This window comes from Pyrus communis, chromosome 15, assembly GCF_041283825.1.
Source record: "Pyrus communis isolate YQ-2024b chromosome 15, ASM4128382v1, whole genome shotgun sequence".
Taxonomy (NCBI): domain Eukaryota; kingdom Viridiplantae; phylum Streptophyta; class Magnoliopsida; order Rosales; family Rosaceae; genus Pyrus; species Pyrus communis.
The window spans coordinates 41,222,971-41,237,447 of NC_142579.1; the positions used below are offsets into that span (position 1 = coordinate 41,222,971).

General features: G+C 35.7%; 1 protein-coding gene and 1 pseudogene across 1 annotated transcript; both read left to right on the forward strand.

The window, feature by feature from the left end:
- The first annotated feature begins 625 nt into the window (after positions 1–625).
- Positions 626–4,121, forward strand: LOC137719647 (strychnine-10-hydroxylase-like). The gene is made up of 2 exons (XM_068458685.2): positions 626–1,668; positions 3,366–4,121. The coding sequence occupies exons 1-2, from the start codon at positions 718–720 to the stop codon at positions 3,987–3,989; spliced, it is 1,575 nt and encodes a 524-aa protein (XP_068314786.1). The 5' UTR covers positions 626–717; the 3' UTR covers positions 3,990–4,121.
- A 4,674-nt stretch (positions 4,122–8,795) lies between these two features.
- Positions 8,796–9,793, forward strand: LOC137747886 (cytochrome P450 CYP82D47 pseudogene; annotated as a pseudogene).
- Positions 9,794–14,477: the final 4,684 nt, after the last annotated feature.

Here is a 14,477-nt window from a genome sequence, read left to right on the forward strand (position 1 = left end):
TGTACATGGCAAATTAAGGTTCCAATTCAATCATAGGATGGCCAAAGAACTTTAGCGTATAGTATGGATTCTATAGTGTATAATTGTTCAGATAAATAGAAGGTATTGTGTCACACGCTCAACGAATGTCTAGGAAATCATTAGTGCAGGAGATAGATATATACGAGATCACAAGCATCCATATAGTAAAATTAATTTTCGATTGAATGAAAAGAAATATGAGTCAAACGTAATAGAACCTGGTCATCAATTGAATCATTGTTTGAAATTGAAGATTTTGTTTTGTCATCATATTGGACAAGCAAAACTCATATAATGTGAGGTAGATCAACTTTTTAGACCATATTTGTAAATCACGTGTTATATCGCCAATAAGAATTAAGCACGTTAATCAATACGCAAGTAATAAAACAATTATAAAAAACCACGTCATATGATTTATAAAATTTGATTTAAATAGATGATCTCTCTAACATTATCTACCTTTTAATTTTATGTTCTACCTTCTAATTGATCATAAAATTTTCATTTCTCCCATCAATTAATATGCCTTGAGAATAAAAAATTATCCAGTTCAATCAAATCAAGGGCATCTAACGAGACCATATTTCTTCTATATATATGTATGACAGGGCGCTAATAATACAAATCAACTTAAGCCTTCACCCCAGTTCAATAAAAATTCTGTCTCCAGATTTCTAATGATTTAGTTGCAGAATGGATTCCCTCCCTTATGCAAACTCCATCGCTGCTGGATTATTCACAATAATCATCGTGTCCTATTACTTATCACGAAGATGGAGAGTTGCCGATTACACGGGCTCCCCACCTGAAGCCAAGGGTGCGTGGCCTATATTGGGTCACCTTCCTTTGTTAGGAGGCTCCACACCTCCTCACTTAACTTTGGGAGCCATGGCGGACAAGTACGGACCCATTTTCACCATCCGAATTGGCGTCTATCCGTCGTTGGTGATAAGCAGCAGTGAGATCGCAAAAGAATGCTTCACAACCAATGACTTGAGCTTAAACTCGCGCCCAAAGATGGCGGCTGTAGAGCACATTGGCTACAACTACGCCATGTTTGGGTTCGGACCATCTGGACCCTATTGGCGAGAAATTCGTAAGATCGTCACGTTGGAGTTGCTCTCAATCCGGAAGGTTGAGCTGCTCAAGCACATTCGAGTATTGGAAGTGACTACTTTCTTGGAAGAATTGCACAAAACTTGGAGTACAAGACAAAAGGAGGGCTCGAATGATGGAGTGGTTGTAGAGCTGAAGCAATGGTTTGGGGACATGACGCTGAACGTGCTCGTCAGAATGGTGAACGGAAAGCGGTATTCAGTAGCTGCCGATGAGGATGAGAAGAAAGAAGCGCGTAGGGTTCAGAATGCATTGAGGCAGTTTTTTCATTATGCGGGGCTGTTTTTGGTGGGTGATGCGGTTCCTTATCTGCGGTGGTTCGATTTGGGTGGACATGAGAAGGCAATAAAGAAAATTGCGAAGGAATTGGACACCATTGTTGGCGAGTGGGTTGAAGAGCATAAGCAGAGGAAAGCAAAAGGTGATGCAAAAGGAGAGCAGGACTTCATAGATGCGATGCTTTCTGTGCTTGATGGTGCAGAACTTGGCGGTTTTGATGCTGATACAATCAACAAAGCCACAAGCTTGGTACATATATAATTCATTAATTTGCATGCAAATAATTAACAGTAAAAGGCTGGACTTAAGACACAAGCTGGACTTAAGACACAAGATTTTATTTTTTTACTTTCATTACATAATTAAGCTAATTGCATGGTCTATAAAAGGAAACGAAAATAATTAGCCAAGAAAATTTCTAAATTTAAATTTTATATTCTAAGATCATGTACAAATTTTTACTTTTAACAATATTTTGTGATTTCTGATAACTGTTTTGGATTGTCAATAACAACTCTAATTTTTTTAATTTTAAAATAATCAATAGTATACAATTATTTGACATACTTCTCATATAGACATCATGTAAAAATGGAATTTATAATTACATTACATACTAGGGTAGCTATCTAGAATGATTTTTGAGATGATTTCCAATTTTACATACGACTCATGACGCATATTTGAGTGCTCACCGATATGTACACAGAGTCAATTTTGTCTACTTATAAGGTGTGCTTTTTGTATTTGATTATTTTAGAATTAATAATTTTTATGAACTAAATTAGGCTGTTTTAGAATAAATCAAATTAAACTAACTTAGTGAAATGTTTACCAATACCAAATTAACTTAGAAATAGTAAAAATGCTCTCTTTTTCTTTTCTGTATATATTTATTCCTTTTTCTTTTTTTCATTTCTAGAACTCTTTATCTGTGTTTCTCCCAAGCAAGTCAGTCAAACGTTCCCCTTTTTCTTCCTCTGTTTTCCTCAAGTTGGGCAAGCGTTGCACAGACACTATTGAAATTATCACCACAAAAAAAAATGGAGAATCGCTTTCCAAATCCCCAATTCTCGTGACAAACCCCAACGACTCTTCCTCCTGATCAATCCCAATTTCGTCTTCTCGAAGCTAGAACAAGTTCAAACTCGCCAATTCGAGTTGGCAGCCACAGCGAGTTTTCCGTCCAACTCCCTCTCTATCTTCCCTTTGTTTTCCCGTCCAAGTCCCTTTCTCTCTTCCTTCTGGCTCTTTCTCGTCCAACACCCTGGTTGGTAATCGGACTCTGGGTGGTAACTATATCTAATATTTTAAGTCGTGCTGGAGCTGCGGTCACTGGAAAAGGTCTGCGGTGGTGTGGAAGACCTCTTTCCATCCTCTTTCTTTCGTTCTTTTTCTCATATTTTCTATTTTATCTTTTTCTTTTTATAAAAAAAATTAATATAAAATATTAACATAACTTAATTGTAATCGTTCAAATATAAAAAATAAAAAAAAATAAATAAATAAAAAAAGAAGAAGAGGGATTTAAAAAAAATAAAAATAAAAATCATCATACTCCCTAGCTAATACCCAGCTTTCGGTTAGGATTAGCTAACATCAGTTAACGAGGCCCAAAGCCGAGGTGAGTCCAAGCTATTGTTATTAAAGTTAATTATTTACTGCACTAAGTACAAGACTACACTAACTGTGAGTTCAATTCACTCTAGTAAACGCTAGTGACAGTATACTGACACTCTTAGTAATTAAGGTGGGACATATTTCAATGTTTGATATATATCTTCACCTAAATAAGACAGAGACTCAGAAAATTATGAATGTAAAGAATAAGAATGTGGCCTCACTCTTACGTGTGTGTGTGTGTGTATGTGTGTATGTGTATGTGTATGTGTTTGTGTGTGTCTATATATATATCCTAATTAATCAACCAAATAATCCTTGTGCAGAATATGATTGCAGCAGGTAGCGATACCATCATGGTGACATTGACATGGGCAATATCGTTATTGTTGAACAACTCGCACGTTTTGGAAAGAGCCTTAAACGAACTGGACACCAAAATAGGTAGACAAAGAGTTGTGAGTGAGCAAGATATAAGCAACTTAGTCTACATCCAAGCTATTATAAAGGAGACGTTACGTTTGTACCCACCAGCACCATTATCAGGACCACGTGAATTCACTGAGGATTGCACCATTGCTGGGTACCATATCAGAAAGGGCACCCGGTTAACCATGAACCTCTGGAAGCTTCAAACTGACCCGAAAAATTGGCCCAAGCCATTTGAGTTCAAGCCAGAAAGATTTCTTACCACCCACAAGAAAGTTGATGTGAAGGGTCAACATTTTGAGTTGATTCCGTTTGGAAGTGGTAGAAGGGCATGCCCTGGTTTGGCATTTGGCCTTCAAATGGTGCAATTTACGTTGGCTAGTTTTCTACATGCGTTTGAAATCTTGAACCCGTCAAGTACACCAATTGATATGACGGAGAGCTTTGGATTAACAAACAATAAGAGAACTCCACTCAAAGTTCTCATCAAACCTCGTTTGTCTTCTGAACTTTATGGATAAAATATATATATATATATAACATTATATTTGTGATATGAATAAGAGATTTTTGTTGTTATTAATTATATACATTTATGTATTTGTAATCATAAAATTAATAAAAAAAACTGCTAGCAATAATGAATATTCAGGAATGGGCATGTTGCATTTTCAATTGGACTAAACAATACTTCTTTATTATATTTTCAAGAATAATGCTAGGAAGACTAGAATCTTAAATCAAATTTGCAAATCAAATAATATGTTAGCAATATGAAATAAGCATGTTAATTAACATTTAACTAATAATTCAATTATCAACAACCACATCATTTATTTACAAAATTTGGTTTAAAATGGCTCTATTTGGGGCATGTCGGCCCGGTTTTTTTGTTTTTCAATTTGTTTGGAAAGAACCCGCCCATTTGCTAGTACACAAACAGGAGAAAATAAAATGGTCCATTTCTAGTGTAGACGGCTGCAATTATTATCAAAAAGCTAATTTTTACTATTTATTTAATCTAAATTATGTATTAATAAATAAATAAATCTTAGTTATAAGAGAGTAAAATGACAGTTTAATCTTCTAGTACAAAATAAAATCATAAATAGCAATAAATTTTTCGCCAAATCAAATTTTAGTGTTTATTTTTTTCGTCCTTCACTAACAAGTTATCATAAAATTAGAAATTTGTAAAACAAATTCGCAAAATGCTGCGGATTACCGTCAATGTTGCTCTTTTCGAGCATCACTATAATCTGGTTGTACTCCTATGTAAGTGGTGCGTTTTGGGCCGTCACTAGATGTCGCTTTGTGTTTTGTGTTGGCATCTTTGGTGGCCACAGTCTTAGCATGTTGGCAGCTTACTTCTTGTTTGGAAGCTTCATCGTTTTACCATGGTATTTGTGGCCAGGCGAAAAACCATTTAGGAAAAAGCATATCTCTACTATCTTTAGATATAAGCTCATACAATACTTATTTCTTTGACACAATCCCATATCATTTTAAACATCTAAATAAAACCTAAATTTAAAATAGACTGTCATGTAAACAAAAAAATACTTATTATTTTCAAAATATTTACAATTGTGCCACAACAGCCTAATTATGTTAATGAATTTAATTATCTACCATAATTATGGATAATAAGGGCCTTATTATTACAAAAGTATCTACTTTGTACTTGTCTTACCATCATATGTTTCATTTCTTTTATTTGTTTGACAATCATTGTAGGTAAATTATTTTGCATGTATATATTTGTTTGGATCCGAATTTACACCATCGGCCCGTACAATCAAGGTCGTTGAGTGAGCATAACTTCACACCGTCAGATAAAAAGTAATTCATTTTTTTTTGTTAAAGGATAATATTATGGTGTTTTATCATAATTATCCTTTAATAATAATTTATTAAGAAAGATGAGATGTGTATTTCAGCACAATTCAAATTAATTTGGGTGTTTTGGCGTGTGAATATGTGGGTGGTGGGATTTTGGTGGTGATGTGATAAGCCTAGGCTGTGATGATGACACAAGAAACCTAGGTAGACTAGGCTTTTTGTTTTTGCATGGTGATGGAAGTAAAGGTTTCTGAGGGTTTTCTTAATAAGATCAGAAGTCTACGTGGGATAGGGTTCTGATGTGGTGTAATAAAGCCTAGATAGGCTTTATTTTAGAAGTCACGAAATTTGAAGGCCACGAATCAGATTTCAACGAGTTAGAGTTGCAATTAGACTCTACACAATTATTTAGATGTGCCAAGCAAGTACATCAGTCTTACAAATACAGGTGTCATGGCAACGTAAAGGCCTCCTCCAATTGAACACATAAATTGTCCTGTGCAAACCTCTCAAACATCTTGAGATTTTTTTATTTTCTTTTTTCGCCGACACACAGCACTGTGAAGGTAACCGGCGAACATCTTCAGTTTGGATAAACAGCACTGTTGCCGTAGAATCAGCCGACCGATGAGTACCTTCAGTTTGGATAAACAGCAATGCATCGAGGCCAACTAGTTACCTATCCAAATTTCGGTCGAGAAGGGTTTCCGAATCCTCATTGGGAGAGGTCATCTTATTAGCCTTCTCAGCGAAGTAAGATGTTACGAGTTACGACATTTGGCACATCAAACGCCGAGTGATTTTATGATTGGACACTCACAAGTGAGTTTTAGATTTCGGCATTCTGACGGTCGAACCACATTTACCATCAAGACATTCATCTCCTTTGAGTACTTGTGCCTATATAGTCTAGTGTCGATTTGACGTGCTTAACTCTTACAAATATAATCACTGTGATTGAATCCAACGCCGACAATTTGTGAACTTTGTAGAACTAGCAGCCTTGTCTTCAGGCTCGAGAACCCGAAGGCCGAGACTTGTTCCTTCCTCGGCCGCAATCGCAAGATCAAGAAGTCAGCAATGCGCTCAACGCAACATCAACAAATTTTACTCCTCGGCCGACTAGTTGGCACGCCCCGCATCAACCGAATGACATAGTTAGCTCATTAGTTACTCAGTCTGCGAGCCACGTAGGCTTTGTAATTTTTAGGATCAACAGTATTAGGCATATTTTGTTATAATTATATATAGTCATGCAAATAATTTATCTATATTTTTATGTAAATTATAGGTAAGTAATTAATTTTTGGATCAATTGGCTAAAAAAATTATTTATTTTGTAAGTAAATTATTTTTCATGTGATATTACATATATACTAGCCACATTTTGTTATTATTATATGATGTGTGCAATCAATCAACTTTCTTTGATTTTGTAGGTAAATTGTTTTATTTATTTTTTTTCAAAATATAGATATTTAATTAATTTTTAATAAAAAAATATTTATTTATTTATTTATAGGTAAATTATTTTACATGTATTATTAGATAATTTACCAGGAACTTATATTGTTATTATATATATATGTTGTGCAAAATAATTTACCGTATATTATATTTAAAATATTGATAATTTTGAGTAAAATAACTTTTTTTTTTTAATAATTGTAGGAGATATTGTGACATTCCACATCGTCCAGGGGAGTGGATCCTGTAAGTCTTATATGTATATTCACATCTCTACCTAGCATGAGGCCTTTTGGGAGCTCACTGGCTTCGGCTTCCATCAGAACTCCAAAGTTAAACGAGTTCGTGCGACAGCAATCCCATGATGCGTGACCCACTGGGAAGTTCTCGTGTGAGTTCCCAGAAACAAAACTGTGAGGGCATGGCCGGGGCCCAAAGCGGACAATATTATGCTACAGTGGAGTCGAGCCCGATATGTGGTGGGGGCTCAGGCCGAGATGTGACAATTTGGTATCAGAGCCAATCCCTGGCCGAATGTGTGCCGACGAGGACATCGAGCCCCTAAGGAAGGGTGAATCGTGACATCCCACATCGCCCAGGAGAGTGGATCCTGTAAGTCTTATATGTATATTCCTATCTCTACCTAGCACGAAGCCTTTTGGGAGCTCATTGGCTTCAGCTTCCATTGGAACTCCGAAGTTAAGCGAGTTTGCGCGAGAGCAATCTCATGATGGGTGACCCACTGGGAAGTTCTCGTGTGAGTTCCGAGAAACAAAACTGTAAGGGCGTGGTCGGGCCCAAAGCGAACAATATCGTGCTATGGTGGAGCCGAGCCCGACATGTGATGGGGACTTGGGCCGGAACATGACATATATTAATTTACTTGTTAGCATCATGTAATTTTTGTTATTAAATGCATAGGAATCATGACATTTATTATTATTTTTTTTTTCCAAACCCGTATAAGGTATATGAAGACATTCAATTGAATGAGATAATGTAAAATAAATGTATATAGTAAGTGAGAAATCCAAAATCAGTGTTATTAGGGGTAATAAGACATACAAAAATACAAATTTTGCCAGTCAAACTTAATTATGGATATTGCTTAGTTGGAGCCTAATTATTGGTTTTTTTTAGTGAAATTTACTGTGATGGGTTTTAGTTGAAGAAAATTGAATTATGAGGAATGTATTCATATTGCTTTAATTATTCACAATATGAACAGTATTCACAATATCAACAGTGAATGCTATGTGATAGTTTTTATCACAATAAGAACACTGAATTTTCCCTCTTTGTGTCTGATGGGCTTGTGTAGCAGGTTCCCTGTTATAACTTATTTGTTATATTTATAGCATGTGAATTAATGTTATTACGAATAAGCTAGGGATACTCTGCATCAGTAAATATTTCTCCACGTACTGCGGCATAGGATTCGTTTAATTAGTCCCATCAGGAATTGCATCACCCTTTCTTTTTCATCTCCATCATTGATCTTTTTCAATCCCCCACAAGTGCAGGTTGGAGATTCATTGTAGGATGGTAATGTTTCGTGTAGTAAACTGAGATTGATTGTTGCTCCTGTCTATGTTTGGTGATTTCCCTTTGGATCTGGTAGATGCGCGAATCGTTTCCCTGTGAGTAGCGATTTCGCAAGTCTGCCCATACATCTGCCGCTGATGTGTAATAAGAAACGCTGGTCGCGATGTCATCATGTACGGAGTTCAGAATCCAAGCAAGGACCATGTTGTTGCATCTTTGCCATGACGTAAACTGCTTGACAGTTTCAGATGCAGGTTCAATGGTTCCATCAACCAAACTGAGTTTGTTCTTCGCGCTCAAGCTAAGTCGCATAGCACGACTCCATGTATTGTAGTTCACGTGTTGTGGAAACCAAGATATTCACATGCTGATCGGAGGAATGTAAACTAAAAGGGTTTGACTCACCAATAAACAGCTCTTAACAGGGTAGTTAGGATGGTGGCAGGAAAGCGTTATTTTGGCTCATCGGCGAAATGCGAAGATGGGGAGGGACGAGGCGATGTCGGAAGGCGATTGGGCAGTTTTTTCAACTGATTGGGATTTTTGTGGTGGCAGATGCACTGCCGTTTCTTTGGTGGTTGGATTTGCAGGGGCACAAAAAGGCGATGAAGAAGACGGCGAAAGAATTGTATCAAATACTCGGAGGGTGGCTGGAGGAGCACCGCCAGAGGAGAGGAGCTTCTCATGGTAAGGCGGAGGATGAAGGAGGTGATGAGGATACTAGCATCAACTCCACCTGTCTGATATGTTATCTTTCTTTTTCTTAAAAAAAAAAAACTGAAGAAACACAACACTGCGCTAGTTGGTACTGTTTAGAGTTAGTTTTAAAAACACTTTGAGGAATGTACTAATGTAGTTGCTTGCAAATGGGAATCCAAATTACAACGTAAATTGGGCAGGAAAGTAATGATTGGATGGGGGTGTGTCTGGTTGCCATTTAGAAGTATGGCACACTTACCACGTAGGCTATTAACTGATGATAACAGGTAGTTGAGATTTATCATGTTTAAGTGTGATTTCAATATTGTGATTATGAATCTCGTCTTATTTGCAGTCCACGAATTACGTACTTCAATACTTAAATAATTACAAATTCATGTTACCAGACTCGGAAGTAATTAACTCATACATTTATGTTAAAAATTGATCATTTCTCATTTCTCATTTTTACCTTAATTCAAACAAAATTAAACACATGGAAATTGTAGGCGCTTATACCATAGCAAGGTACCGCGTGCCAGCTGGCACCCGGCTAGTGGTCACTGTGTGGAAGATTCATAGGAATCCTAGGGTTTGGGAGAACACAACTGCTTTTGTTCCTAAGAGGTTCTTGGAAAGCTATAGGCACATAGACGTTCGAGGGCAACAATTAAAGCTGATGTTGTTTGGCTCTAGCAGACGGTGGTGCCCTGGTGTGTCGTTTGCCATGCAAGTTCTTCACCTAACGCTTGCTCGTCTGCTGCACTTTTAAATTGAAACTGCGCCGGCTCAGACTATTTATTTGACTGAGAGACTGAGAGACTGAGAGTCCTGGTTTGAACATTCCAAAAGTAACTCCTTTCTCCTCAGCTCACGTCTACCTGGTGAACTCTTATCTCTGGTCAATTGTCTGAACAAGAATAAAAGTTGAACTGCTTAATTGGTTAATTAAGGAGGTTTAATTAGCTTTTATTTTGTTGTAATATGAGTCTTTTCTTTTTGTCATGGTACAGGCCATTATTGAGAGGAGAAATCGAATTCAGTAGTACATGTGCAAGAGTGGCTTGTGATCGAATATTTTAGTGAATATAATATTTGTTTTTACTTATGCATTTTGAATTAAAAAATATCTCATCCCTTAAATTATTATAATATTTTTAAATTCTTGTAGTCGAATATTTTAGTGGATAAAGTCTTTGTTTTTACCTTTGCATTCCGAATTCAAAACTCTCATCCCGTAAAGTATTAAAATAGTTTTGAACTTTTCTCATCTTCTTCTTAATAATAATATTAAAATAAAGTGTAAGATTGAATTTTCGTAAAATATGTTGTCCTTAACATCTATTTATACTATCTCTTTAATAGAGATATGATCCACATACGATGGCAGACCTTACTTTTATTACATAAATAATACAAATGATGGTCTAAATGGATCATAAGTATAGCAATACTTATTTTCTTAACCAAACTGAGTTGTCAGTTTTGGTGCTGTAATATGAACTTCAAATGGTTGTTAACATAATAAAAGAAAAATATTAAATAGCTAGTAGTGATATTATCGGATAAGTTTAAATATTTACACCCTCCATTATGATCAAATGGGGGAAGATAATATCTTCAACCTAATGATGAACTGAACGTCATTCCGACAAGCATGCACCATGGCCCATGGGGAACCTATTCAACCGTGATGTGCTTTTTCTCGATCGGAGCAGTGACTTTTCTCAGCCGCGTACAAAAGTCTTTGCTAAACATAATTTTCTTTCCTGATAAGAACATTTAACGTAAAGTACTGGTACAGTGATCAATTATTTCATTTTGTTTTTTTCTTCTGGTAGTGATCAATTTGCAGTTTGCTTCCCAGGCATCAATAATTACAAATCCATTTGCTTTCTATGACAGTAACAGCTTATAGAATTTGAATTATTAATGTGTTTAATGTTATCTGTATATTTTAACTAAAAATCTATCAATCTTTAATTATAAATTATCTTAAACAAAACAGAATTTCTTTGGCAAGCGACAAACCTATATACGAAAGTTGACCTAGATGTAGAAATCTCTAAACTATGTTATCGTGTACACTAAATAAGAGCTTTGTAGTGACAGATATCTCGGTCGGAGCAATGACTTTCTCAGCCACGTACAAAAGTCCTTGATAAACACAATTTTCTTTCCCGATGAGAACATTTAACGTAAAGTAGTGGTACAGTGATCAATTATTATTATTTCATTTTGTTTTTTTTTTTCTGGTAGTGATCAATTAGCAGTTTGCTTCCCAGGCATCAATAATTACAAATCCATTTGCTTTCTATGACAGTAACAGCTTATAGAATTTGAATTTTTAATGTGTTTAATGTTATCTATATACTTTAACTAAAATCTAACAATCTTCTGGTTCAAAAAAAAAAATCTAACAATCTTTAATTATAAATTCTCTTAAACAAAACAGAATTTATTTGGCAAGCGACAAACCTATATACGAAAGTTGACCTAGGTGTCCCATTAAGAAATCTCTAAGATATGTTATCGTGTACACTAAATAAGAGCTTTGTAGTGATTGATATCTCAGCCTTAGTGGCTTAATCCAAGCTACAATTAGTGAACCTGTGGAAGATCCGTTCCGACCCAACGGTTTGGTCTGACCCGGCGGAGTTTAAGCCGGAAAGGTTTCTCACAAGCCATAAGGATGTTGATGTCAAGGGTCGGCATTTTGAGCTCATGCGTTTTGGTAGTGGGAGAAGAGTATGCCCTGGCATAAATTTTGGCCTTCAGATGACGCTTTTAACTCTGGCTAGTTTCCTGCATGTGTTTGAGATCTCTGCAATACATCCGCGAACCATTGATATGAGCGGAAGCTTTGGAGTTTTTGACGCGAAATCTACCCCACTTGAAATCCCCCGTCAAACCACGCTTGCCTCCATATCTTTATGAATAGAATTGGTCACGCCATAAGCATAATAAAATAAGATAGTCGCACCATAACGCCTAACAAAAGTAAAATATTACACACCCGGCATATTGTAATTAAGGTGACAAGGGCCAGTCGTGAAACTTTCTCCTTCCCTAAGTTACTCTAATTGTTATTGGGGAAGCCCATGATTTCTCTCTGAAATAAGTTGTTTAATTCTGCTTGCTTTCTAAAATAAGTTGTTTGATTGTGTACAAGAGTTGCTGCTTTCTCGCCTGCTTGCTCTCTGAAATAAACTTGCAGTTTGCTTCTTCATTTTTTTGTTTGTTCACTGACCAATGCATATTTCTTTTAGTTGTCTCTTTTTATTGACTTGGTGCCACTACCAAAGACATTTGCATTAAAAAAGATCTGTTATATGCAACTTTATATAATCAGTTTTAGAATATGTATTTGAATGCATGATGATTTGGTGTTTAAATAATTTAGTATTCGGAACTGTAAACCGGTAAGAACCGAATCGGAACTGATGTAGACTGAACGGTACGATTTTACTAATAAATTTAAGTAGAACCGCATCGAACCAAACTGTTGATATTTTCTGATTTCGATTCCGATTTAGGAATGGAACCGCACTGTACCCACCCCTAGGTACAGTAAAGCTTCCACTTTTGACTACTGAGCATGATGCATGCTTTTTCTTCCACCACATACTATAGATGACAAGAAAAAATTGAAGATAACGAAAGGATCTTTAATATCCAGTTATGATGGAACCGCACTGTATCCACCCCTAGGTACAGTAAAGCTTCCACTTTTGACTACTGAGGATGATGCATGCTGTTTCTTCCACCACATACTATAGATGACAAGAAAAAATTGAAGATAACGAAAGGATCTTTAATCTCCACTTATGGTGGTGTTTTGTGTGACTATTCAGTTGCCTAGTTTGCACAGCACTTTTTCTTTACTTTTTTTGTCTTTTTGGCTGTTTATTCTTGGAACAATACTTGGTTACTTAAAGAATATGAGTATGAACTCTTATTTAAAATTCTTAATATTGTAGCAAATGCATAGACGGTGCGCAATGCTTTTACCAATACCGTTCATTTGTTTTTAAATAGTTTGATGACTAAACGACCTTAATTTTAATTGATTTTTTGCAGAGACAGATCTTTAAAAAAAATTTCCACCCCACTTAAAAACCATTTTGTCCCCTTTTTTTTTATTTGAAAACGAAAAGATTTTGCTTTGTTTGAAAACAAATTTAAAAAAAAAAAATAAAAAAAACGAAAAACGCACCCATGGTGGAGGTAGTGGCGGAGGGGGACTGCCACCGTCGCCGGCACCATGGGCAGGAATGTCCCAAACCTGACACATCATATATACCGAGGCAACAAGTGATGATGTGTGGGATTGTCATCCCTAGACCGATGGATGCCAACTGCTTGACATGCCTAGATGGCTTGACAAGCAAGTAGCATCATCCCCTATATAGCATACACAAAATTCTATAAATTAACAACGAATAATTTTGAAAAATTTTAAAGAAGAATTCCTATTCATCTCCGAATATTTAAGTATTGGTTTTTTTTCTTCTAATGGCCCCGTTTTGGGTTTTTAATGAATATCACTTTTCAGCAAAAATAAAAATCTCTACTGCTTAACCGATGAGGACCTATAGTCATAGGGCATTAGGCCAATTCTTGCTGTTATAATCTTGATGCTGCCTTATCAGACATGGGAAGGTAAATACTATCTAATTACTTTGGGATAAGTCAAGAACGTTGAATGTTCTGAGTGTATTAGGTTTGAGTCTTTACATATCTCCAAAAGTATGAAAATTAAGTATATTGACTAGAAGCTAATGGATACAAGTTTGTTGATTATTCAACAAGATAGAATTCTATTTGATACTAATTAAACTACGTTTAAGTTTGTTGATTATTCAACGAGATATAATTTTATCTGATACTGATTAAACTGCGTTTAAGTTTGAATCTTCAGAGCAAACATTCACTATGGAAAATATGCTACAGACAAATTGCACGCATAGTTTGTCATACATGGCTGCTGTTAAAGGTGACAAATTAATTTATTAAGTTAATGTAGGTACCTATAAAGACTCGTTTAAATTGATATCATTAGAATGTAGAGATGAGATTCGTAATGACGACGATGGTATAAAGTGAAATCAAATTAAATGTTTAACTAGTACCCATTAATAAGTCATAGGGCATTAGGCTTATTCATGCTGTTATAATCTCGATGCTGCCTTGTTAGGCATGGGAAGTAATCATTCATTTCATAAAAGGTAAATACTATCTAATTATTTTGTGATGAATACTAATTATTTTGTGACGAATCAAGAACGTTGAATGTTCTTAGTGTATTAGGTTTGACTCTTTACATATCTCCAAAATCTGAAAATTAAGTATATTGACTAGAAGCTAATGGATACAAGTTTGTGGATTATTCATCGAGATAGAATTCTATTTGAAACTGATTAAATTACGTTTAAGTTTGTTGATTATTCAACGAG

Bases quoted from the DNA above. Each gene is read 5' to 3' on its own strand.
- LOC137719647 (XM_068458685.2), top strand. From the start codon at position 718: ATGGATTCCCTCCCTTATGCAAACTCCATCGCTGCTGGATTATTCACA. The intron at 1,669-3,365 runs GTACATATATAA...ATCCTTGTGCAG, and splicing joins TCAACAAAGCCACAAGCTTG to AATATGATTGCAGCAGGTAG.